This window comes from Meriones unguiculatus (assembly GCF_030254825.1).
Source record: "Meriones unguiculatus strain TT.TT164.6M chromosome 13 unlocalized genomic scaffold, Bangor_MerUng_6.1 Chr13_unordered_Scaffold_28, whole genome shotgun sequence".
In the NCBI taxonomy this organism is placed as follows: domain Eukaryota; kingdom Metazoa; phylum Chordata; class Mammalia; order Rodentia; family Muridae; genus Meriones; species Meriones unguiculatus.
Genome location: NW_026843644.1, coordinates 12,815,115 through 12,842,376, shown reverse-complemented (window position 1 = coordinate 12,842,376; position 27,262 = coordinate 12,815,115). Strand labels below are relative to the sequence as shown.

Sequence of the window (27,262 nt, the reverse complement as noted above, 5' to 3'; positions counted from 1 at the left end):
CCAGTTGTGTATTCAATTTCCAGAGATCTACAATGCCCTAGCTTAAACTGTAACTTTAATAAGATCTTACTAAAAGGAATGCATGTTTAAATAGCTAAAAATACAAAGATGACAATATTAGCAATGTAAATGATGATATATGTAAGCAACATAAGGCAGGAGAGATGGCTCAGCAGTGAGGAGCTCTTGCTGCTCTTGCAAATAATTGGTCTGAAATGTAAGTGTTTAACTGGGACCCACTATTATCAATTGCTATAAGTTCATGAGTTCTGAGCACATCTTTGGACTACTGTGACGATCAGGCACACAAGAGGTTCATATTCATGACTACAATCAAAATACTCATATTCAGTTAAAATTAAAAACAGATTCCAGATTGCAGGGCTGATTGCATACTGATCAGCGGGGTAACAGAGACTGCACAGTGACAAATATTTGGAACAGTTGGTCCCTAAACAACATTGACTGTGTTTACCAGGTGATAAGAAAGCCAATGATGAAAAAAACAATTGGGTTCAACCTCAGAGCACCCAGCTAATCCCTGGAAAATTTCCTGGGCTTTTTTGGCAGGAATAAGGTTTTCAAGGAAATAGACCCAAGAAGTGTGTCCTGATCACCTTCCCAGTCTGAACTGTGTGCCCCAGAGCACCAGAGACTGGGAGTCCCACTCTCAAGAAAAACCCACAGGGAAGGAACCAAGTGGGACTGATTAAATGTCATCCAGTCTATCCATGGAAAAGGTCCTGTATTCTTGCAGGTGAACAGCAGCCAGCCCTGAGTGGGACTTCAGCTGCCAGACCCACGTAACCCACTCTCCATCACAGACAGAACTGTGTACCCCAGGGCACTAAAGGATGGGTTTCCCTGTAGAAAGAAAACCCCACAGGGAGGGAAACAGCAGGTCCCAGCTTAGAGCACTCAGCTGACCCTTCCACCACCAGTACCACCACCACCACCACCATGACCACATATGGGAATATTATCGGAAAATTTTTCCAGGTTTCTGTCCAGTCACCAGCTTGGAGCCACCATTCGCAAGCGCTTATGCACTCTACACCCCCCCAACAGTACAGACTGGGTCTTCCTGTTGGGAGAAAGCCCAAAGGTGGGGGAAATATCTGGCCCTACCTCAGGACACCTAGCTCCAGAAAAGTTTCAGTTATCCACAGGCTCCAGACTCTAGCCTCCTGCTGCACACATGAGAGTGGTGCACACCTGCCACTGATTACCACTTGGGTACTGGGGCACAGAGCTCCAAACTCAGACCTACAGAATCCTGGGTTCCCTGAGATCAACTGCTCCAAGGGACAACCAGTCATCCCTAACTAAACTGACCAAACCATGGGGCACTCAGGTTACAGTAGCAGCTCACTAAATTTACAGAAAGAAACCCAGCAGCAGGGCAGCTGTCTCCAGAATTTCTCTGGGTGAGAGGATAGCCCCCTTTACTAACAAAGGCCAAAATTATTGCTCAGGTCTGTATGTCTGAGGTGAGCTGTGGAAATTATTAAAAAACACCTGCCATTCAGTGACCATACCCAAAAAGCTGAGGAGACCTCCTTTGGAAAAAATCATCTTCCTGCCAAGGGGATTCGACCCACCACAGGATTCCAGGAAGTACCAGAAACAAACACCCAACACCTAAGATAGCCCAATGGGTAGAGGCCAGCATAAAAGCTCAACCATCAAAATATAGACCAATATGGCATATCCAGAACCCAGTTATTCAGGAACAAGCAGCCTTGGATACCCCAGCATAAAGACAATTTCAGGCCAATCTCCCTTATGAACATTGATGCAAAAATACTCAACAAAATACTTTGCAAACCCAATACAAGAACACATCAAAGATATCATCCACTACAACCAAGTAGGCTTCATGCCAGCTATACAGGAGTGGCTCAATATATGGAAATCCATTGATATGATCCACCACATTAACAAATTGAAAGAAAAATAAACACATGATAATCTCCTTAGTTGCTGAAAAAGCATTTGAAAAAATCCAGCATCAATTCATGTTTAAAGTATTGGAGAGTTCAGGGATACAGGGCACATACCCAAACATAGTAAAGGCAAGCCTATAGCCAACATCAAGCTAAACAGAAAGAAACTTAAAGCAATCCCACTGAATTCAGGGACAAGGCAAGGCTGCCCACTCTCTCCATATCATTTCAACATAGTTCTCGAAGTCCTTGCTAGAGCAGTAAGACAATTAAAGAAGATCAAGGTGATACAAATGGGAAAGGAAGAAGTCAAAATATCCCTATTTGCAGATGATATGATAGTATACCTGAGTGACCCCAAAAATTCTGCCAGGGAGCTCCTAAAGCTGACAAACACTTTCAGCAAAGTGGCTGGATACAAAATCAACTCAAAAAATAAGTAGTCCACCTATATACAAAAGACAAAAATGCAGAGAAAGAAATTAGGTAAACAACACAATTCACAATAGTCAAAAAGAACATAAAGTACCTTGGTGTGACCCTAACCAAGCAAGTCAAAGACTTGTATGAAAAAATGTCAAGTCTCTGAAGAAAGAAATAGAAGAAGATATCAGAAGATGGAAAGATTTCTCATGCTCATGGCTTGGCATGATTAACATAGTGAAAATGGTCCTCTTACCAAACGCAATCTACAGATTTAATGTAATTCCCATCAAATTACCAACACAATTCTTTACAGACCTTGAAATAAAAATTCCCAACTTCATATGGCATAACAAGAAACCCAGAATTGCTAAAACAATCTTCCATAATAAAAGATCTTCTGGAGGTATATCCATCCCTGATTTCAAACTGTACTATAGAGCAACAGTAATAAAAACTGCATGGTACTTGCATAGACACCAACTAGTGGATCAATGGAATCGGATAGAAGTCCCAGAAATACACCCACACACTATGGACTCTTGATTTTTGACAAAGATGCCAAAACCATACAATGGAAAAAAGATAGCATCTTCAACAAATGGTGCTGGTCTAACTAGATGTCTACATGTAGGAAAATGCAAATAGATCCATATTTATCACTCTGCACAAAACTAAAGTTCAGGTGGATCAAAGACTTCAGTATAAAACCAGACATACTAACCCTGTTAGAAGAAAAAGTGGGGAAGAGTCTTGAACTCATTGGAACAGGAGACAACTTCCTGAACAGAACTTCAACAGTACAGGCTCTAAGAGCAACAATAAATAAATGGGACCTCTTGAAACTGAAAAACTTCTATAAGTCAAAGAAAACTATTGTCAAAACAAAATGACTGCCTGCAGATTGGGAAAGGATCTTCACCAATCCTATATCTGACAGAGGGTTAATATCCAGTATTTATAAAGATTTCAAGAAGTTAAACACCAACAAATCAAGTAACCCAAGTTAAAAAATGGGGAACAGAGCTAAACAGAGAATTCTCAATAGAGGAATTTAGAATGGCAGAGAAACACTTAAAGAAATGTTCAACATTCTTAGTCATCAGGGAAATGCAAATCAAAACCACCCTGAGATTTCACTTTACACCCATCAAAATGACTAAGACAAATAACTCAAGTGACAACTCATGCTGGATAGGATTTGGAGAAAGGGGAACCCTCCTTCATTGCTGGTGGGAATGTAAACTTATACAACCACTTTACAAATCAACCTGGCACTTTCTCAGACAATTAGGAATAGTGCCTCCTCAAGATCCAGCTATACCACTCCTAAGCATATATCCAAAAGGCGCTCAAGAATACACCAAGGACATCTGCTCAACTATGTTTGTAGTAGCTTAATTTGTAATAGCCAGAAGCTGGAAACAGCACAGATGGCCCTCAGTTGAGGAATGGATACAGAAATTGTGGTATATCTATATGATGGAATATTACTCAGCAATGAAAAACAAGGAAAACATGACATTTGCAGGTAAATGGTGGGAAATGGAAAAGATCATTCTGAGTGAGGTATCCCAGAAGCAGAAAGACTCACAGGGTATATACTCACTCATAACTGGATATAGGATATAAAATATAGGATAAAAATACTAAAATCTGTACAACTAAGGAAGTTAATCAGGAAGGAGTATGCTGGCTAAGATGCTCAAACCCCATGCAGAAAGGCAAAGAGAGTGGACATCAGATGAGGGAAATACAGGGACAGGACAGGAGCCTACCACAGAGGGCCTTTGAAAGGCTCTACCATGCAGGGTGTCAAGGCATATGCTGAGACTCATAGCCAAACATTGAGAAGAGTACAGGGAATCTTATGGAAGAACTGGGAGATAGTAAACCTGGGGAGGACAGGAGCTCCACAAGGACAGTAACAATTCCAAAAATTCTGGGCACAGGGGTCTCTTTTGAAACTGATACTCCAGCGAAGAACCACTCATGGAGATGGCCTGAAACCCCTGCACAAAAGGTAGCCTATGGAAGTTCAGTATCCAAGTGGGCTTCATAGTAATGGGGACAGGGACTCTCTCTGACAGGACCTCATTGCCCTGCTCTTTGATCACCTCCCATTGAGAGGGGATCAGCCTTGCCAGGCCACAGAAGAAGACAATGCAGCCACTCTTAATGAGACCTGATAGACTAGGATCAGAATGAAGGGGAGGAGGACCTCCTTTATCAGTGGACTGGAAAAGGGATAGGGGTGGGAAAGATGGAGGGTGGGATTGGGAGGGGAGGAAGGAAGAGGTACAGGGGGGATACGAAGTGAATAAACCATTATTAATAAAAAATTTAAAAAGAACACAATAAAATGTTGAAAGATTTTTTTAAAAACTATGCTGTTACGCATACTTTCAAACTTTGAAAATATTGCCTGATATCAGTTATTGCTCCTAAATAAAAATAAATAAATAAATAAATAAATAGAAATGAGGAAGGGTACTTCATACTCATCAATGGAAAATTCCACCAAGATGGCATCTGTTTTCTGAGCAACAATGTCTTCAGTACAAGGACACCCACATTTGTAAAAGAAATGTTTCACCATTCATTAATAGTGGGAGATATCAACATGTCACTATCATCAAGGGACAGAGCAATGGAACAGAACTTAAACTGAGAGATAATGACACTAATGGATTTCATGAATCAAATGGACCTAACAGATATCTAGAGAATTTTTTAACCCAAACAGAAAAGAATATATCTTCTTTCAGCACCTCACAGACCCTTCTCCAATACTGACCATACAATAGGTCACAAACCAGGCCTCAAAAGATACAACAAGATTGAAATAATGTCTTGTATTCTATTAGACCATGAAGGACTAAAGATGGACCTCAACAATAACAGAAATAATAAAAAGACTACACACACGTGGGAACTGAACAACTCCCTACTCAATGAAATCTAGGTCAGGGGAGAAATAAAGAAGGAACTTCTTACATTTCAATGAAAATGAATGCACATCATACCCAAACTCATGGGATGCAATGAGAGCAGTCCTAAGAGGACTTTTAATAGCATTAAAGGCCTTCATAAGCTATTGGAGGCATCCCATACAAGCAACTTAATGGCACACCTGAAAGCCCTAAAAAAAAAAAGAAGAAGCAAACACACCGAACAGGAGTAGACCACTATGAATAACCAAACTCAGGGCTGAAATCAAGAAATTAGAAACAAAGAGAATAATTCAAAGAATCAACGAAACCAAGAGAAAATCAAATACATAGACAAACTCTTAGCCAAACTAAGTAAATGGCAGAAAGACACTATCCAAATCAACAAAGTCTGAAAGGAAGAGAGAGAGATAACAGATACTGAGAAAATCCAAAGAACTATAAGCTCTTATGTCAAAAGCCTATATGCCACAAAATTTGAAAAATCTAAATGAAATATAAAATTCTTTTGTTAGATTCCACTTACCAAAGTTGAATCAAAATCAGGTAAAGATATTAAATAGTCTTATACTGCCTAAAAAAATAGAAGCAGCCATCAATATCCTTCCAACCAAAAAAAAAGCCAAGTGCGAGATGATTTCAGAGCAGAATTCTACAAGAGCTTCAATGAAGAGTGAAAACTGATATTCTTCAAATTATTCCACAAAATAGAAATGGACACAACATGACCAAACTCCTTTTGTAAGACCACAGTCACCTTGATAAATCCTCAAAGACCCCCAAAAAGAAAGAGATCTTCAGAACAATCTCTTTTATGAACAATGATGCAAAAATACTCAATAAATTAACTGTAAACCAAATCCAAGAACATACCAAAAATATCATCCAACATGACAAAGTAGGATTCATCCCAGGCATGCAGGGATGGTTCAATATATGGAATCTTAATCCATCATATAAACAAATTGGAAAAAAAAAGCACCAGATGATTTCCTTAGAAGCCAAAAAAGCATTTGACAATATCCAACAGTTATTCTTGTTTAAAGTCTTGGAGAGACTGGGGACAAAGGCACAGATCTAAAAATAGTAAAGACAATATACAGCAATCTTATAGCTAACATCAAACTAAATGGAAAGAAAGTTAAATTAATTCCACTGAACTCGGGGACAAGACAAGGCCACATACTCTCTCCAAATCTCTTCAATACAGTCCTCAAAGTCCTATCTAGGGCAATAAGACAACTAAAGTAGATCAAGGGGATACAAATTGATAAGGAAGAAGTCAAAGTATTGCTCTTCACAGATGATATGACACTATACAAAAGTGACCCCAAAAATTCTACTGTAGGGAACTCCTACAATTGAAGAACACATCAGCAATGTGGTTGGATATAAAGTTAACTAAAAAAAAAATCAGTTGTACTCCTGTATGCAAAAGACAAATGGACTGAGAAAGAATTAGGAAAACAACACCCTTCACAATAGGCAGAAAAAAAACTGACGTATTTTGGTGTTATCCTCAACAAGCCAGTGAAAAACCTATATGAAAAAACAACAACAACAACAACTTCAAGACTCTGAAGAAAGAAATTGAAAAAGATACCAGAAGATAGAAATATCTCTCATGCTCATGGATCAGTAGGATCAACATAGTAAAAATTGCCATCTTAATAAAAAACAATCTACATATTCAATGATATTCTCATCAAAATATCAACACAATTCCTCACAGACCTTGAAAGAACAATTCTCAGCTTTATATAAAAAAATAAAAAAATCCAGAATAGCTAAAACAATCCTGTATATTAGCACATCTTCAGGAGGTATCCCCACCCCTGGTCTCAAGCTTTACTATAAATCAATAGTAATAAAAACTGCATGGTATTGGAATAAAAGTACCATGGATATATGGAATTAAAGTGAAGGCCAATAGAAAAAAAAACACACACCTGTGGACATTTGATTTTTGTCAAAGAATCCAAAACCATGCAATGGAAAAAGGACAGCATATTGAACAAATGGTGCTGGTCTAACTGGAGGTCCACATGTGGAAAAATAAACATAGATCCATATTTATCACCCTGCACTAAACTAAAGTTCAAGTTGAACAAAGACTTCCAACATAAAATCAGATACACTAAATCTGTTAGAAGAAAAAGTGGGAAAGAGCCTTGATCTCATTGACATAGAAGATAACTCCCTAAACAGAATACCAAGAGCACTGGCTCTAAAATCAACAATTAATAAATAGGATCTCATGATACGAAAAGATTCTATCAAGCAAAGAACTTTGTCAATAGAACAAAATAACAGCCTACAGCCTGAGAAAGACCTTTACCAACCCTACAAACAGAGAGCTCTATAAAGAGCTCTATAAATAAAAAACAAAATTATAAAGAGCTCTATAAATTAAACTCCAACAAACCAAATAATGCAGTCTCAAACTGGGGTACAGAACTAAACAGAATTCTCCACAGAGGAATATCAAATAGTGGAAAACACTTAAATAAATTCTCAATACCCATAGTCATCATGGAAATGCAAATCAAAACTACTCTGACATTCCATCTTAAACCCATAATGGCTAAGATCAAAACCTGAAGTGAAAGCACATGATAGTGAGAATGTGAACAGGAACACTCCTCCATTGCTGGTGGGAGTGCAAACATATACAACCACTTTAGGAATCAATCTGATACTTTCTCAGACAATTGGAAATAGTATTACTTCAAGACCCAGCTATACCATTCCTGGGCATATAACAAAAAGATGATCCACCATTTAACAAAGATATTTGCTCAACTATGTTCATAACATCTATATCCATAATAGCCAGAATTGGGAGACAACCTATGTGTCTCTCAACTGAACAATGGTTACAGAAATTGTGGTATATTTACACAATGCCATGCTACTCAGGTATTTAAAAATAGGAAACCATGAAATTTTCAGGCAAGTGGATAGAACTACAAACGATCATCCTAAGTGAGGTAACCCAGAAGCAGAAAGACATGCATGGTATATACTCTTTTGTAAGTGGATAATAGCCAGAATACAGGATAAACATACTACAATCCACAGACCTAAAGAAGCTAAATAAAAAGGAGGACCCCATGAAGGATACTCAATTATCATTCCAAAGGGCAAATAGAATTGAAGTGACTAAAGAGAGGGAACAGAATGAGAGCTTAACATAAATGTCCCCTGAAAGACTCTACCCAGCAGGGGATCGAAGCAGATGCTTAGATTCACAGCCAAACTTTGGGTAGAGCACAGGGAATCATAGGAAAGAGTGGTGGGATAGAAAGACCCAGAGCTGGCAGGACCTCCATAAGAAGACCAACAAGGACAACAAATCTGGGCCCATGGGTACTTCGTGAGATTGATGCACCCACAAAAGACCATTCATGAAGAGGACCCAGACTGCTTCTCAAATGTAGCTGATAGGCAGCTCAGTCTCTATGTGAAATCCATAGTAAGGGGAGAGGGTGCTGGCTCTGACATGGACTTTGTTGTCTGCTATTTGATTACTTCCCCTTGGTGGAGGGGGCATTTATATGCCACAGAGGAAGAGGATGCAGGCAGTCCTAATGAGACTTGATAGGCTGGGTTCAGATGGTAGGAGAAGAGGGCTCCCTGTATCTGAGATATAGGAAATGGGATAAGGGTGAAAGAAGAATGGAGGGTGAGACTTGGAAGTGACAAGGGAGATGATTACAATTGGGATTTTAAGTGCGTAAATTATTTTTAATTTAATTTATTTATTTATTACAATGTGTTCACTTTGTATCCTTGCATAGCCCCCTCTCTCATCTCCTCCCCGTCCCATCCACCCTCCTTCTTCTCTCCCTATGCACTTTCTCTACTCTCCTAATGGGGGAGGAACTCCTTCCCTTCTAGCTTATCAGGTCTAATAAAGGATGGCTGCATCATCTTCCTTTGTGGCCTTGCAAGGCTGCAACACCCAGGAGGAAGTAATCAAAGATTTGAGTTCATGTCAGAGAATTATTTATAAAAACAAATTTAAATTAAAAATAAATTAAATGTGAATAAAACAAACAAATAAAATAAAAAATAAACAAATACAACAGGTAAGAAGAGCATCACACACTTACAATTTAATGACTCAGAAAGATCAGATAGTGTTAGTGTCATGAATAAATGCCATCCTAAGAAATTAAATATACTCCTTGCCAAATTTCAAATGCAAGATGTTGATGAAGATGAACACAATAACCTATGCTTGCATATACAAAACAAAACAAAACAAAATAAATACTAAAAACTCTATATTCCATGTTCAGCAGCCAATGATGGTGATGTTGATGCCAGGCATGTTGGCCTAGATTTAACACCAACACTCAACTGGAGTTAGAGCTGTAAGTTCAAAACCAGCCTGGTCTACATACAAACTTTCAGGAAACATCCAGGAACTCTGGGACATTATGACAACACACAACATGCTAATAATCAAATTAGAAAAAGAAGGATGAGATCAAAGGTCCAGAAGACATTTTCAACAAAGTCGTACAAGAAAAAATTCTTAACCTAAAGAAGAAGATGTCTATCAAGGCACAAGAAGCATACAAAATACCAAAGACACTGGACCAGAAAAGAAAGTCCTCTTAACAAAGAATAATCAAAATGCTAAATATACAGAACAAAGAAAGAATATGAAAAGCTGCAAATGAAAACAAACAAACCAAACTAACCAACCAATCAGACAAACCAAAACAAACAAAAACCAACCAAAAAAGAAAAAAAAAAGGCAGATCTATTGGAATTAATCCTGTATTCTCAGTAAAAATGCTAGAAGTTGAAGGGCTTAGGCAGAGTGTTTCTGATTTTAAAAAAACTACAGAAGCCAACACAAATTACTAACTATGCCCAGAAACTTTCAATCACCAAATGGGGAAAATAAGATGTTCCATAAAAAGGTCAATTTTAAATAATATGTATCTATAAATACAGCCCCACTCAAGGTGCTAAAAGCACCACCACCACCAAAATAACAATCACTGTTCAATGATATCTCTTATTAACATTGACCCAAATTCACCAATAACAAGACACAGACTCACAAAATGGATGATAAAATAGAATCCACCCTTCTTCTAAATACAACAAACACAGCTTCACATCAAGATAGACATTATCTCAAGGTAAAGGTTTGGAAAAAGATATTCTAAATAAATGGACTAGAGTATCAAGCTTGTATAGCAATTTTAATAAATAATGAAACAGCTTTCAAAAAACTAATCGAAAGATGGCAAAGGACATGATGTATTAAAAACATCCAGCAATATAACATTTCAATACTTAACATCTATGTCCCCAACCTAAGAGTACCCAAGTTATAAAAGAAACCCTTCTGCAGCTTGCATCACATCCTGGCCCTCATAAACTGATAGGGAAATACTTCAATATATCACTCTCACCAATGGACAGGTCCTCCTGACCAAACTGAACAGAGAAATGCTCCAGCTAACATAAAAAATCTAAATATACCCAAATAATATTTACAGAACATCCACCCAAGCACAAAAAAATTGTTCCCTCTTCTCAGCAAATCATATATTGCTCTCCAAAATTGATGATATACTTGAAAAGTGGAAGTCTCAAAAGTTATAAGAAATTTACAATAACCTCCTGCATCAGACCACTAAGGTTTAAAGCAGCACATCACCAATAACAAAATCAATAGAAAGCTTACAAACTCATAGAAATTGAACAACTCTCTACTGAATAAAAAATGGATCAAAATGGAAATAAAAAAAATTAAAGACTTTCTAGAAGTCAATGAAATGAATACACAACATATCAAAAGTCATAGTACACAATGGAAGTGTTGACCAAAAGACAGTTCATAACATTAAGTACATTCAGAAAAAATAATCAAAAAGATCTCATAGTAGCAATTTAACAGCACACCTAAGTACTCTAGAAAAAAAAGAAGTAAACATAACCAAAAGGAGTAGACAGTGAGAAACTACTGAACTGTGTCTTCACTGGTAAAACCAAATGTTTCCACAAGAAAAGAAAGGTGGATCCTATCAAAATTGATCATGATTAGATTTGAATAGTAGAGATCTCCTGAAAAAGTAGAGGTAACTGTTCATCAGACAGCTTGGTCATTGAGTCCAAACTAACTTAATAAAGACTAAAGTTTTCTTCTTAAATAAAAAAGATACTTTTGTTGTTTCATATTAAAAACAGTTAAGAGGTTTAAAATGTTTGAAGTAAATTTAAAGATATAAACTTGTTTGAGTTAGAATAATTTGGAGTGAATATAACATATTTGAGCAGCATAGTGATAGACCATGCATTTAATGCCAGCAAAGACAAACAGTTCTCTAATAATTAGTTGTTTTCTAAATTCAGGAGTTACAATGACAGGGTGTTGGTGGTTCATAGCCCTAATCCCAGCATTTGGGAGCCACATGCCTTTTACATACCACCTGGGGGGCAGAGGCAGGTACATAGGATTTACAGTGGTTTTATTTAAAAGCTGCTTATAAAAGGCAGGCTGAAAAATCAAAGTAAATGCCTTTTATTATCTAGAAATAAATACACTTTAAGGTATATTTGTAAACTTTCAAAGATTTTTAACTTTAATTGAGATATTATACTTTTTTATTTCCAAAAAAAACATTTTGCCCTATAAAATATATAACATGCCTAAAAAGGTATGAACCTCACCCCTGAATTAGGGTTGGGCGGGGTTTTTATTTAATCTTTTCAGGGGAATAAAATCATCCAACTAAAAAATATGGAGACCACTGGAAACATGAAACTTCTGAAGAAAATGATAGATCACCAAAAGAAAATGTCAAAAGTGAAGGAGTAAACTGGCCAACTGGTATCACTCACCTTCATGTTGCCTCTTCTGCCTTCTACAGACATAAGTGCAAATTGTCTTTATGTGATTGCTAAAGAACAATCCAAAATCTCTATCTCATATCAGAAAAGCCACCTGGTAAGAAGCAGAGGAAAACAGGAAAGTAAGTGATGATTTTATTGTCACAAATCTCATAATCTTCTGGCGTGATGTGACTTCTGTACTTACCACAAACTTCAATAATCAAGAATGTGTACAGTGTTTATGAACAATGAGGGGGTGAGAGAAAAAGCCAAAAACATAAGCCTAAAATATAGTAAAGTTTACATGAAAGGACATAAGGAAACTCTAGTATGAAAAATGTGCACTGGACCAGAGATACCTTTCATTTTCTAATTAATACAAATTAATTAAACACAGATTCCACAACTCTTACAAGACAAACATAAAATGATACCTAAACTGTTATATTTCTGACCCCCCAGCTACTACTAACCTCCTTTATAGAGAGTTCTTTTGCTCTGGAAGTCTTTTGGAAAATGGAGGTGATCATAAAGCTGGGCTATGGCATGCAGTCCCTCATGTCCCCTTGTGGGTTCAGGCACAGCCCAGCCCTTGCCAACACTCACACACAAAAAAATGTTGGAGAATAATTTAGTTTCTGTTTCCTGCTGCATGAATTATGTCACAAGATGTAGAATCTTCCCTATCCACTTATTTAAAACCAGGTACACCTGACAAAATTCTGCATCTCAGAAATTCCTTTTGTACCCTGGAATTGAATTTCTCTAAATCTTGCCATTGTGACTGGTCGTAGTTGAAAGATTAAAAAATACATAATCAAGTATTCCTGAAAGATGACCACAGTTTCAAAACGATTGGTAAAATTTGTTACGCAATGCTATGTGTGGAATACAACATTCATCATTTCTAGAAATGAGACCTTCAGTTTTCCAACCTGTCCACTGCAAATCCAATGCCTTTGTGTGCACACTAGATAGTGATATTATAAGCACCACAATTTTCTACTGCCCAGGCCACAAAGTCCTCACTTCTCTGGATAATCAAGAAGGGTTGGAGGCCAAGGGTGTCTGCAGAGATTACCACATGGAGACCAGCAGAACCACAGCCTGAACCAAAGACTGAAGTACAGTCCATCTCATTCAAAGCAAATGAGGCTGTATTAGCTCAGCAGCCTGCTCTTCCTGGCCAGGGAACAATGGCCCCACACTCAGCATGACATGGCCTCTGGACTCTCTCACAGCTCTTTAGAGCTACATCAGAGGAAAGTCCCAGAACAAACCCATAAACTACTTCCCACTGTTTTTCCTGACTGCTAGGCCTACCCAGAGTCCCACATTATCTTGAACAATAGAGCTGAGTCTCAGGATAGTAGTAGTTCCTCTACTAGTGGATCAAAGATCAAATAATGCAGATAGCAGAGGCATTCTAGCTTTGCCCTAACCCCTATGGGCACACAGAAACCTAGTTTTGTTCTAAAAGAATGAAAATCCCAATTATTTGATTTTCAAACTTGCTAGTGCAGAGAGGCAAAGAAAACACCCATCTGACCCTGGTACTCACCTCTACTCCAAGAGCAAAAAATCCCCAAAAGCTCACCAGTTCAGATGACAGCTCAGGGGGGATAGGCCAAAGGAACCCAAGGCCAAAGCCTTCTAGCTCAAAGTTCAAAAATCCCAAAATTTACCAAGCTAAAACTCCTTCAACTTTTACACTCTGTCTTAAATACATTTCAGCTGAAACTTCCACTTACTCTTTAATCCCTGTCAGCTGTTTTCTTGCTTTGCCTCTTGACCTAGGGTTAACATTATTTCATCCTGTGCACAGAGAGCTTTTGAATTAAAGGTATGTTCCAGGGCTGACAGAATCATCCCATAATCACCTTTTTAGAATAAACAGAAAATTCTTGGAATTAAGGTTTGTGTTAGGGCTCAACCATACCAAACAAAGCACAGGTTTTTACAGTTCACAATCTAAGAGATCACCCTGGGATCAAATATCCTGTAACACCCTCATCTTGGAAATGATTTAAAATTCAATCTTCCACTCTCCCAGGGCAACTGTTCATTTTCCAAGATACAGGTAATTTATGTTACACACTCAGTATCCAGTGAATTCATCTCTACCTCATAGTTAGGAAATCATTCAGCCAAGCTTCAGGGAAAGCCAAACAGTAACAACCATTAAAGAAACAAATGGCCATGAATTTGAAAGCAAGGAGTAGTTAAGCTCATTGAAAATGAGATATAAAACAAAAAGGATGTGGCTGTTCCTAGGTATGTTGGAGTAGAAAGTCTATTATAGATAGAAGAGAGAACATAGACACAGGGAAATGTGGGACTGTCTAGAGTTGACATGACCCTGAGCTATGTGAGAAGAGAGGACAGAGGGAGTAGAGAGCCAGAACAAAAGGCCAGGAGGATAAATGATAAATGAAAAATTTATCATTTTAAATTTAAATGACCTCAATTAGGTAATAGTGAGAAAAAAAAGTGAAGTGTCCCTTCTCTTAAACAATTTGTTAGGGGTGAATAACTAATGAAGAGATGAGTAGAACATTAGTACACTAGTGCTACCAACGACTAACAATCATCCAAACACAACCTAAGCACTTCCTGAGACAAGGGGCTGCAGGGCTGGTAACTAAAATTCCTTGCAAGTGTAAAACTGAAATAAACCTGAAATAAAAGATCTTTCCCAGCCCTACAGTAACCTTGTTATTAAATCCTGATTATCTACACATAGCAATACAAAGAAATACATATAGGAAAATAAGCCCGAATGAACCCTGTATACTCCTGGTTGTGCAAGTCCATCAAAGTATAAACAGCAATGTATATACCAAACTGTGCCTTAAGATGAATTCTCTTATGGAATAAAGAGAACAATCAAATCACTTGAAAGCTAGGTGAGAGAGAGCACCTGCAGTGGTTGGCTGGCTGTCTTTACTTAAGAAGAGTCATTTCATTCTGGAATGCCAGCACATAGGTCCTGAAACAATAGTCCTAGAAATGTTTCAAGGTGCAAGGATCCTGTGGCCTTTCCAAGCAGCAAGTTTTCATTCCACTGGAATATCCAAACTCCCCCACCCACCCCTGCCCCAGGCCAGGCAGGAGGCAACACCGGACTCTCTGTACTTCCTTTCCAGGAGGACTGGCCCCAGTATCACTCTTCCTCAGGATGCAGGGCACAAGTGTATCCGTAGGAACTCCACATAGTGTGCTCCCACCCTCCCAACTCCTGCGGCCCGAGGGCGCAGTCCTAGGTACCAGCAGCCTCCACAGAAGCTCTTGGCAGAACCTGGGCAGGCTCTCCCGACCTGCCCAGCCCGCCAGCCTCCAACTGCACAGCCCCAGCCTCACCCCCGACTGCCATCCTGCAGGTCCCTCACACATGCCCACAGCCAGCCAGGGTCAACCGCTCCGCTATGGCCAACACCCATGGACCTGCCGCTCCTTGGCCGCGGGACCCAACGCTCTCCCCTCCCCACCTCCCAGCCGGGATGCCTGTCCCAGCACCACCTAGCCCGCTGGATGGCTGCTGGGGGCGGAGGCGGAGCCCAAGGGCAGAGGCGGGGGAGGAGCCCAGCCGGGGAGCAGAGGCGGAGCCCGGGAGAGGAGGAAGGCGGAGCCTGGGGGCGGAGGTGGAGCCCAGGCGGCACCCGCCCCACACCCTTACCTGGCTTCTCCTGGTCTCAGCCTACCACAATGAAGCTGTGCCACAACCGCCACCACCGCGCCCGGGAAGCGGGTTCCCATCGCTGCCCTCGACGCTGTCGCCCACCAGGCTCGAGATGAGCTCAGCATCTGTAGCCATAGCAATGGCGCTTGCATCATCCTTGACAATGGAGGTGCGCAGTGCGCCTGCGCTGCGCCTCGCGCAAGCCCCTCCCCCGCCCTAACCGAGTAGGTTCTGCCTTCGAGATCAGGGTGCTGTGAGGCCTGAATTTTACTATTAATTTTACAGGACAAAAGGATCATTGAGATAAGTGTACCTCCAAGCATTTCTTTCCTGTTTTCAAACCCCTTGTCTTAGTTACTTTTCTATCACTGTGCTAAGATATCATGACCAAGGCTGCTTATAGAAGAAACATGTGGTTGGGAACCTAGAGTTTCAGAGGGTAAGTCCATGACCATCATGGAAGGGACCATGGTGACAGAGAGGAATGGCAGGCAGAGCACCCGAGAGAACAATGGCTGAGAGCTTACATCCTGATCTACAATTATGAGGCAAAGAGCTAACTGAGAATGGTGTGGGATTTTAAAACCTCAAAGCAGTGACATACCTCTTCAACAAAATCACACTTCCTAATTTTTCTAAAACAGTTCCACCAACGGAGGACCAGATTTTCTAACATATGAGACTATAAAGGTCATTTTCATTCAAACAGCTACACTCCTCAATAGCTTCCTATGTAGCCAAGAATTAAGATAAAAAAAATTTTCAATGTCCCAAAGCATCCCAGGCACTCAGATTCTTGTGCAGTTTTGTTGTTGTTGCTGCTGTTTGGTTTTTGAGACAGTTTCAAATAGTCCAGGTTGACCTTCATTCCTGACCTTCCTGATGCTCCATTTACAGGCATGTTTCACCACACTTGATTTATGATCTTATTTGTTTGTTTGTTTTGTTTTGCTTTTCAAGACAAGGTTTCCCTGTGTAGCTTTGGCTCTGTAGACCAGGATGGCCTCGAACTCACAGAGATCCGGTGTGTCCACCACACCCTCTGACTTCTTCTTCTTCTTCTTCTTCTTCTTCTTCTTCTTCTTCTTCTTCTCCTTCTTCTGAGGTATTTTTATCTTTTGCATAGATGAATGATAAGAATATTTTACTTGAATGTATATAAATGTGCCACATGAGTGCCTTATATTTCAGGAGGTCATATAGTATCAAATTCCCTGAAACAGGAGCTACAGAAAATTGTCAACCACCATGGATATGCTAGGAAGTCTGGAAAGAGAGAGAGAGAGAGAGAGAGAGAGAGAGAGAGAATATTTTATTTTTTTAAGATTTCTTATTTATTACGAATACAATATTTTGTTTGCATATATACCTACACACCAGAAGAGGGCACCAGATTTCATTATAGATGGTTATGGGACACCATGTGGTTGTTGGCAATTGAACTCATGACCTCTGGAAGAACAGCCAGTGTTCTTAACCTCTGAGCGATCTCTCCAGCCCCACAGAAAGTGTTTTTCATCACTAAGCCATCTTTTCAGCCCATATGGCTTCCTCTTTTATTATTATTATTATTATTATTATTATTATTATTATTATTATTTTCTTCTTGCCTTGTATATGGCAAACACATTCACCTTCTTTCATTTCCCCTACTGAATTAAAATGCTCTCACCTCTAGGCATTTGAATATGTATATTTTTATCCCTTCTGGGGTGTTAAGTACCTCTTGCTTTTCTTTAGGTTTCATAGTGTAATTTATAGTGATGTACACATTTCTACGCATGGTCTATAGGTTTGTTTTTGGTGAATTACCCCACAAGACTGTAAGTTTATAGAGAAAGAATGGTGTTTGCATGAATCATTTTCTGTGTGTTCAGGACTTAGCACAGTACTGGGTACCTAAATCATAAACAGTAACTATCTGTGGAAGGACAAATAATGTTTTAAACAGTAAATTCTATTAACAAAGTTTTCATAATATGATAGTAGTACAGACTCCCACCTAGAGGATGGGAGCACATAGCATTTCATTTGTTAATGCCAGCCATTGTGCCATCTGTAAAAAACATTTCCTGAAGTCTTTTTATCTTGTTCTATTACTGCTGTTACTAGGACAGCTTCCTCTATGCCTGTTGCCTTCTCTGTGTTCTTTTTAATTTATCCCATAAAAAGTTACTGCCTTTAAGCTTTAGTGAGGTTTAGCATCTGGCTTTATTATATCCAAAGACTGTCTGTATCTGCCTGTTTTGTACAAAAGCCAGAAATACAGCTCAGAGGTAGAACATTTGCTTCATATATAGGAGGTAAGGAAGGAGGAGAAAGGGGAGGAGAAAAAAAGAAACAGGAGAAGCAAAGCATTGCTTTTCTTTGTGCAGACACCCTGCCTTAAATACAGGTGTTAACAGTCTTTCTGTCTCTGCCTTCCAAACAAGATAGAAATTTCAGATACAGCAACAGTGCCATTTATTTGGTGTTAGTTTTTAACCTGGTCACTCTTCTGACATTCACTGTGTAAGTGCTTTATATGTAGTTGGTTTTATGTACATGTTCATTTTCTGGGAAAAATCTATATTTTCATTAGGTTTTGTGAGAGGTCATATCCTCAAAAAGTGTCCTGGGCTTTGCATCCTACCATACTTATCCCTAGGAGACCATATCTGGAAAGCAGATTATGTCCTCTTTGTACATAATTTGATGTTATGACTTCATGATGCATCTTGAACCTTTTTTTCAAGCGAATGTTGTAAACAAGCCCTAAGTTTAACAGGCATTTTATTCCTCATGAAAAAAAAAATTCATCATAAAATGTCCTGTCTGAAAAGAGCATCTGAGGTCATTGTACAATGCACTCAGTAACTTTCATTTTAGTCACTAACATTATTAGTACTGTTTGTTGTTTTTCATTACTTTTCTAGAGATCCAAGCATGATGACCCTGGTGTAAGGGACTGTGTACACACTGTTAACTAAGAAAATAAAACCACACATTCAAAACAATCAAAACCTCTAAATATTGATGAGAATTGGTTTAGATTTAGGGCCCGAAAATAATTCAGTTGAAATGTGAGGAAGACATTGAAATACCATTATTCAGCAAGCTTTTAGAGTATATACATATGTGTGTGTGTGTGTGTGTGTGTGTATGTGTGTGTGTGTAGATAAGATGAAAAGATGCACACTTAAACACAACTTAAGAATTCTTGGGCATACAGACAAAAGGTGGAACATCATTAAGCAGGATTTTTTCCTTTTTGTTTTCTTGCCAGGGAGAGTTTGAACATGTTCCTTCCCTTCCCCCTTCCCCTCCCTTTCACTTCCTTCCTTGCTCAGTGCGAATTTACAAACATTGCACTTGAATGGATGCAGTTCTTTGAAAGCATTGCCCAAAGGCCCCCTGCTGGCTCACTTCTAGACCTTGAACACAAAATGCATTCTAGCTATTTTTTTTTCTTCAACTGGTGATTTTTCTTGGGGGGAGGGGTGGACAACCAGACATGGTGAATTCCTCATCTATCCATCCCTCCTACCCCAGCTTACGTCCTTTAGCACTTTTGGAAGCACACTGACAGACTTTCCCCACCCATGCAAACCACAATCATACATGTGCTTTCTAAGATTTTCTAAAAAAATTCTTCTAGTTGCCAGACTAAAAATAATTGGCTTGGTTCTCAAGCAACAATCTCATAAGTGCAGCCAGGCTATTAAGTCATGTGCCAAGGTGCTCAGATGGGTATTCTTGGCACAGTGCCAGTATACTGGCACAGACCAGGAGATCAGTGGAGCCAAGACTTCTCCTTTTGGGTTCAGTCCACTTCCTAGTTGAAGCCACCTATGGCTCAAAAAGAAGTTTGAGGGATAAGGATGTAGCTCAGTTGATTATCGGTAGAGCAGAAGTATTAGAAATTCAGGGTCATCTTATAGCTATTTAGTTTCTGGCCAGGCTGGGCTACAGGGGACTGTAACCAAATAATAATAATAATAGTAATAACCACAATACATTTTGGCTAGGAGCATATTTGATGATCATTGTTCCTAGCTAGAGCTAACCTCATGTAATCAACTTTCCTCAGAGAGGAAACAAGGAGACAACACGGTCCAGCCCAGCAGGATTTTCTGCACACAGACCCCTCTCCAACTGAGCCTTTCCAGACAACAATGTGGAAATGTGTGTTCCTACTGGCAACCAGAGGTGCCCCAGCTTGTAGCGCTGGGAGCATGGGGCAGGCAAAGTCACCATGGAGCACAGCTGTTTTGTTACTGGCCCACTGAGACTAACACAAGCAAACAAAACCACAAAAGAACAACACAATAAAAACATACTGGGTACAATTCACACAAAGAGAATGGAAGAAGGAACACCAAAACTTAGAAAAGTGGCCTGTCTCTATGGGCCCTCTATCCTGTTCCATTAGTGGTGGCCTACCCCCAAATCAGGTTCCAACCAACTACACCAGAGTTTGGAATGGTAACCTGCATTCAGCCATACCAGAGAATGGAGCAGCAACATATCTGTTGATCTCTCCAGACAAGAGGCCAAAGCACCAGCCAAACTCTGCCAGACCAGAGACCACAGCAGCAGCAAACTCTGCCAGATCAGAGTCCAGAGCAGTGGACAAGCTCTGCCAGACCCAAAGCCAGAGTAGTGGATAAGCTCTGACAGACCAAAGTACATTGGCAGAGGTGCCAAGCCTGGAACTACACATATTATATCCATCCTTTGGCACCTCCTCACCACTCTCACTGGAGCCTGTGGAGCATGGCTCAAGCTTCCCTGAAATGGGAAAGAATCAAGTCTAGGGAGATAGAAATATTCTGTCCCATATCCTCAGCCAGTCCCAGGGACAAATACTGGCAGCGACAGACAAAGCAGTTAAACAAGACACAAACAACTAGATCCCATTGCTTGTGCAGCAGAAAAATACATAGAGTCAGACAACAGATATCATCACTCCTTCAGTGGAAAAAATGTAAGTAGGATATCAGTGAATCTCTGATGCAGGAACTACCTGCATTGTCCTTGTTCAAAGATCCAGAGATCACAGGAAACTGGGTACTCCACCACCCTTTACAGATAGGGGCACATTCATCCTCTCTGAGGTCCAGATATCACAGAAAACTTGGTGCTCAACTCTTTACAGACGTGCCCCTTTGAGGGGGGTCTGGAAAGTGTTCCAGGCCCCATCTGGCCCACAGCTGTCCAAAGCATCTGCTCTAACCTTTCTGCCCACATAGATTACAAATTTTGCCCCAAGGCCCTAAAAAGAAAACTAGAGAAACACAGAGACAGACCCAGACAGAGTGCTCACTTACTAGCTATTATTCAGCCCCATGTGCCAGGGGTGCTTGAGAGACTTGGGAATCTAATATGAGAACCCATATGTTATGACCAGATTTTAGGGTCACCAAAGATCACCAGGAGGTAGACCACATATGCAAGAGCAAAGAGTTTTGTTTGGGCTTAAGCTGAGTCTCTCCAACATCACCAACACAGTGGATCAGAGAGGAGAACCCTGAGCAGTTGCACGGCAGGGTTTTGATTATGGTTTTAGGAAGGACCATGAAGTTCCAGTTTAACTGTTACAGGATTGGGTGGCATTGAGCAAGGGCAAGGTTTTTAGAAAATGTTTGGCTAGCTAACATAACTAACATTGAAAGAGCTATCTCTAGGAATGTTAGGTATTTTCTGTGTCATTCAATGTTCTACTACAAGGTTGGTAGGCTGCTCAGCACAAATGCTCCACTTTGAGATGAGATATCTTCCCATCCTTGTGGTTATCCTCAGGCTGTTCCTTGGGTAGCGAATCTTATGACATGGCCCAATTCCTGGTGACCTTATGGTAGAATCAGTAATCTGGTGACCTTTAGGTGACCTTTTTAAGCTTAGTTCCTGGTGACCTTTGGGGGTGTCAGGTAAGTTCTCTCAGTATTAAAAGATCCATTTGGATTTTGTGGGAGTTGTAAATGGTATGTCTTGTGTCAGAGAGCACTCCAATATTAAGCTGTGATATAGAAGAGTAGAACTGATGATATAAAAAGAATTTACTATGGCTGAGAAAGTAGTGGTCCCAGTTAGAATTTAGCTGAAGGAAGACTGTCTGTAAAATACTCCACAGATAAGTAGTATGCTAACCAGGCCTGTTAGAATTTAGGATCCTGGATTATCTAGAAATGTGACAAGGTGAGGTTTTTTAATTTGTAATTTCCTAACATGTGTTTCTTAATTCACGAATGCCAATGAAAACAGACCAGATTTTTGGGTGTACAATTTGGGTCAGGTAGCTTGATCCAGTGAATATTGAATTTCAAATTAAGGGACTGTCCTATGCCTGTATGTACAATCCTCATGGACACAGTTTTTCAGTTCAAATTTGAACATGCTATTGGCTAAAGCTGTGTCTGTCAGGTTACAGTTCTCAGCAGCTAATGTTGAACACAGGGGCAACATCAAAGAGTATCTTATTAATGGCTTTCCCTCTACCACAGAATGGCCTGTGTTTATCAAAGTCAGTATGCCTATGTGTTTTTTTCAAGTAAGAGTTTAAGAGCACTGGCTGCTTTTCCGGAGGTCATGAGTTTAATTCCCAGCAACCACATGGTGGCTTACAACATCTATAATGAGATCTTCTGGTGTGCAAGTGTACATGCATGCAGAAAATTGTACACATACTAAATAAATAAATCTTCAAAAAAGTCAGTTCTTGGTATTATTACATTTTATTTTGTTGATGCATCATTGCTCTAGTCTCCTATTAGTTAATATTCTCAGATAATCCCCAGTCATTAAGAATTTCATTCCTTTTTCCCTAGTGCTTTGATATTTGTTTTTGTTTAAAGCAATGTCTCCTGTATATCAGCCTTTCACATGTTATGTAGTTTATACTTTATTTGAGCATTGAATGTTGCCCCTACTGCCCAGTGCCTATAACATAATCCTGCAGATCTTTTTAGGTGGGCCCTGACTGGTGAATGCCAAGTGAGAGAGACCAGTGAATGAATGTCCACTGAACACCCTGATTTTTGGGGGGAGGTGGGCAATTACAAATAAAGAGGGACCTGTGTAAGAATAGAGTTCACTGACCTACTTTGAATCTGGTGTATTCACAACACAGAAAGGGAGGGGGAGGAGGGAAGATGGCAATGAGTCAGGTAATCAATTTTAGATGGTCAATAAAAGTGAAAACTGTACATTTGGGGGAGTCATACACAAAGGGAATCTCTTGTGGATTAGTTGCTGAACTTGTTTCTGGAAACAGCAAATTTCTATAGTTGCACGAGTTCAAAAAACACAGAAATTCTGGATAAACCGCTGTGGTAGTGACTAACAGGCATGGTTCCTTCCCCCACACCCCAATTGAAAATGTACAACCTGAGAGAAGAGGTGTGAGTAATACTTTGTGTGTTCTAATATATACTTGAAGTACCCGAAGAATATTAGACCATGAAGCCATTTTCAACTTTTAAAAATAATTTTTGAGATTATAATGAAATTGTTTCAGCCTTCTCATTCCTCTCTACTCTTATGTCTCAAATGCTGGGATGAACCATTAAGGTGGCTGCTTAACAATTAGAGCAGACGTGGCTGTCAGGTTCTCCCAGTATCCCTCAGCCCTTAACTGTTACAAGGTATGGGTGTCAAACACAGTTCTCTAGCCTCAGAGTTGAGCTGCCCTTCACCCAGCTGTCCTTCCTTATGTATTCTAACCTTTTTGGTTACCTGGTCTTTTTCATTTATCATTTATCCTCCTGGCTCTTTGTTCTGGCTCTCCACTTCCCCCTCTCCTCTTGTTTCACATTTCTCACAGTCATGCCAACTGTAGACTATTCCAGATTTCCCTGTGTCTGACTATGTTCTCTCGTCTATCTATAATAAACTTTCTACTCCAACATTCTGAGGTACAGCCATATCTTTTTGTTTTATTTCTCATTTTCATTGAGCTCTCATTAACTGCTCCTTGCTTTCAAATTCATGGCCATTTGTTTCTTTAATGGTTGTTACTGTTTGGCTTTGACTGAACTTTGTCTGAAGGACTTCCCAACTATGAGGTAGAGGTGACTGCACTGGACACTGATCATGTAATGGAATGTGCAACATAAATGGCTTGTATCTGGGAAAATGAGCAGGTGCCCTGGTACAGTGGAAGACTGTATTTTAAAACATTTCCAAGATGAGGATGTTGCAGGATATTTGATCCCAGTGTGATCCCTCAGATTGTGAACTGTAAACACCATTGCTCTGTTTGGTGTGGTTGAGCACTAACACAAACCTTAATTCCAAGAACTTTCTGTTTATTGTAAACAGGTGATTATGGTATGGTTCCCTCATCCCTAGAACATACCTTTAATTCAAAAGTTCTCTGTGCATAGGATTTAATAATGTTAACCCTAGGTCAAGAGGCAAAGCAAGAAACCACCTGACATGGATTAAGGAGTAAGAGGAACTTTCAGCTGAAATGTATTTAAGAGAGAGTTTAAAAGTGGAAGGAGGTTTAGCTTGGTAGCTTTTTGGCTTTTTGAGCTTTGATCTAGAAAGCCTTTGGCCTTGGGTTCCTTTGGTCTATCCCCCCTGAGCTGTCATCTGAGCTGGTGAGCTTTTGGGGCTTTTTCCTCTTGGTGAGTAACAGGGTCAGATGGGTGCTTTCTCTGCCTCTCTGCGATAGCAGGTTTTAAAATCAAATAATTGGGATTTTCATTCTTTTATAAAAACACTAGTGTTCTGTGTGCCCATAGGGGTTAGGGCAAAGATAGAATGCCTCTGCTATCTGCACTATTTGATATTTGATCCACTGGTAGAGTAACTACTACTATCCTGAGACTCAGCTCCATTGTTCAAGCTAATGAGGGACTCTGGGCAGGCCCAGCAGTCAGGAGCAACAGTGGGAAGTAGTTTATGGGTTTGTTCTGGGATTTTCCTCTGATGTAGCTCTAAAGAACTGTGAGAGAGACCAGAGGCCATGTCATGCTGAGTGTGGGGACATTGTCCCCAGGCCAAGAAGAGCAGGCTGCTGAGATATCTCAGCCTGAATTGCTTTGAATGAGACTGACTGTAGTTCAGGCTGTGGTTCTGTGGTGATCTTGGCAGACCCTTGGCCTCTGATCCTTCCTGAATTTTGATTGTCCGGAGAAGTGAAGACTTTGCAGCCTGGGCAGTAGAAAGTCGTGGTGCTTATAATATCACTATCTAGTGTGCACACACAGGCATTGGTTTTGAAGTGGACAGATTGGAAAACTGAAGGTCTCATTTCTAGAAATGATGAATGTTGTGTTCCACACACGGTTTTTTGTAACAAATTTTACAAATAGTTTTGAAACTGGCAGAAAAGAGTTGGCGGTGATCATCCTTCAGCAATAATTGATTATTTGTTTTTGATTTTTTTTGTACTTTGCGTCTACCACTAGGCACAATAGCATGCTTTAGAAAAATTCAATTCCAGGGTACAAAATGAATTTCTGAGATGAAGAATTTTGTCAGGTGAGCCTGGTTTTAGGTAAGTGGATAGGGCAGATTTCGCATCTTGTGACATAATCCATGCATCAGGAAACATATTAAACTATTCTCCAACATTGTTTTGTTTGTGAGTGTTGGCAAGTGCTGGGATGTGCCTGAACCCACAAGGGGCATGAGGGACTGCAAGCCATAGCTTATCATTATGATCACCTCCATTTTCCACTTCCATAGCAAAAGGGCTCTCTGGAAAGGAGGTTAATAGTAGATGGAGGGTCAGAAATATAACAGTTTAGGTGTCACTTTGTGTTTGTCTTGTAGCAGTTGTGAAATCTGTGTTTATTTAATTTGTATTAATTAGAAAATCAAAGGTATCTCTGGTCCAGTGCATATTTTTCATGCTAAAGTTTCCTTACAACTTTTCATGTAAACTTGACGATATTTTAGGCTTTTTTTGGCACATTCTTGATTATTGAAGTTTGTGGTAAGTACAGAAGTCACATCATGCCAGAAAATTATGAGATTCATGACAATAGAATCATCCCTTATTTTTCTGTTTCCCTCTGTTTCTTACAAGGTGGCTTTTCTGATATGATATAGAGATTTTGGATTGTTCTTTAACAATCACATAGAGACAATTTGCACTTATGTCTGTAGAAGGCAGAAGAGACAACATGAAGGTGAGTGATACCAGTTGGCCAGTTTACTCCTTCTCTTTTGACATTTTCTTTTGGTAATCTGTCATTTTCTTCAGAATTTTCATGTGTCCAGTGGTCTCCATATTCTTTAGTTGGATGATTTTATTTTCCTGAAATTATTAAATCAAAACCCTGCCCCATCGCTAATTCTGGGATGAGGGTTGTACCTTTTTAGGAATGTTATATCTTTTATAGGGTAAAATGTTTTTTTTGGAAATAGGAAAAGTATAATATCTCAAAGTTAAAAAATCTTTGAAAGTTTACAAATATACCTTAAAGTGTATTTATTTCTAGATAATAAAGGGCATTCACTTTGATTTTCAGCCTGCCTTTTACAAGCAGCTTTTAAATAAAATCACTGTAAATCCTATGTGCCTGCCTCTGCCTCCCAGGTGGTATATAAAAGGCATGTGCCTCCCAAATGCTGGGATTAAGGCTATGAACCACTAACACCCTGTCATTGTAACTCCTGAATTTAGAAAACAACTAAGTAATATAGAACTGCTTGTCTCTGCTGGGATTACATGCATGGTCTAACACCACGCTGCTCAAATATGTTATATTCACTCAAAATTATTCCAACTGAAACAAGTTTATACTATTGAATTTACTTAAAACATTTTAAACCTCTTTAACTATTTTTAATATGAAATAACAAAAGTATCCTTTTTTATTTAAGAAGAAAACTTTAGTCTTTATTAAGTTAGTTTGGACTGAATGACCAAGCTGTGTGATGAACAGTTACCTTGCTTATTCAGGAGATTTCTACTATTCAAATCTAATCATTATCAATTTTGATAGGATCCACCATTTTTTTTTTCCTGTGGAAACATTCGGTTTTACCAGTGAAGACACCGTTCAATAGTTTTTCAGTGTCTACTCCTTCTGGTTATGCTTACTTTCTTTGTTCTAGAGTATTTATGTGTGGTGTTAAGTTGCTAGTAAGAGATCTCTCTGATTTTTTTTTTCAGAATGTAAAAAATAGTGCTATGGCCTGTCTTCTGGTCAACACTTCCATTGTGTACTGTGAGTTTTGATATGTTGTGTATTCATTTCATTGACTTCTAGAAAGTCTTTAATTTCTTTATATCAGTCTTGATCTATTTTTTTATTCAGTAGAGAGTTGTTCAATTCCCATGAGTTTGTAAGCTTTCTAGTGTTTTTATTATCGATGATGTGCTGCTTTAAAACATAGTGGTCTGATAGGATGCAGGAGGTTATTTCTAGTTTCTTATGTCTTTTGATACTTCCACTGTTCAAGTA

The 27,262-nt window shown here is 39.4% G+C and overlaps 1 protein-coding gene across 1 annotated transcript in view; it reads left to right on the top strand.

Moving 5' to 3' along the window:
- Positions 1-27,262, top strand: part of LOC132650605 (zinc finger protein ZFP2-like) — a gene marked incomplete at its 3' end in the record, with an annotated part of 318,549 nt that overhangs the window by 274,793 nt on the left and 16,494 nt on the right. Inside the window, exon 4 of the mRNA XM_060375953.1 lies at positions 22,479-22,488. Coding sequence (XP_060231936.1) covers positions 22,479-22,488 — 10 coding nt within the window. The remainder of the gene's footprint in view (positions 1-22,478; positions 22,489-27,262) is intronic.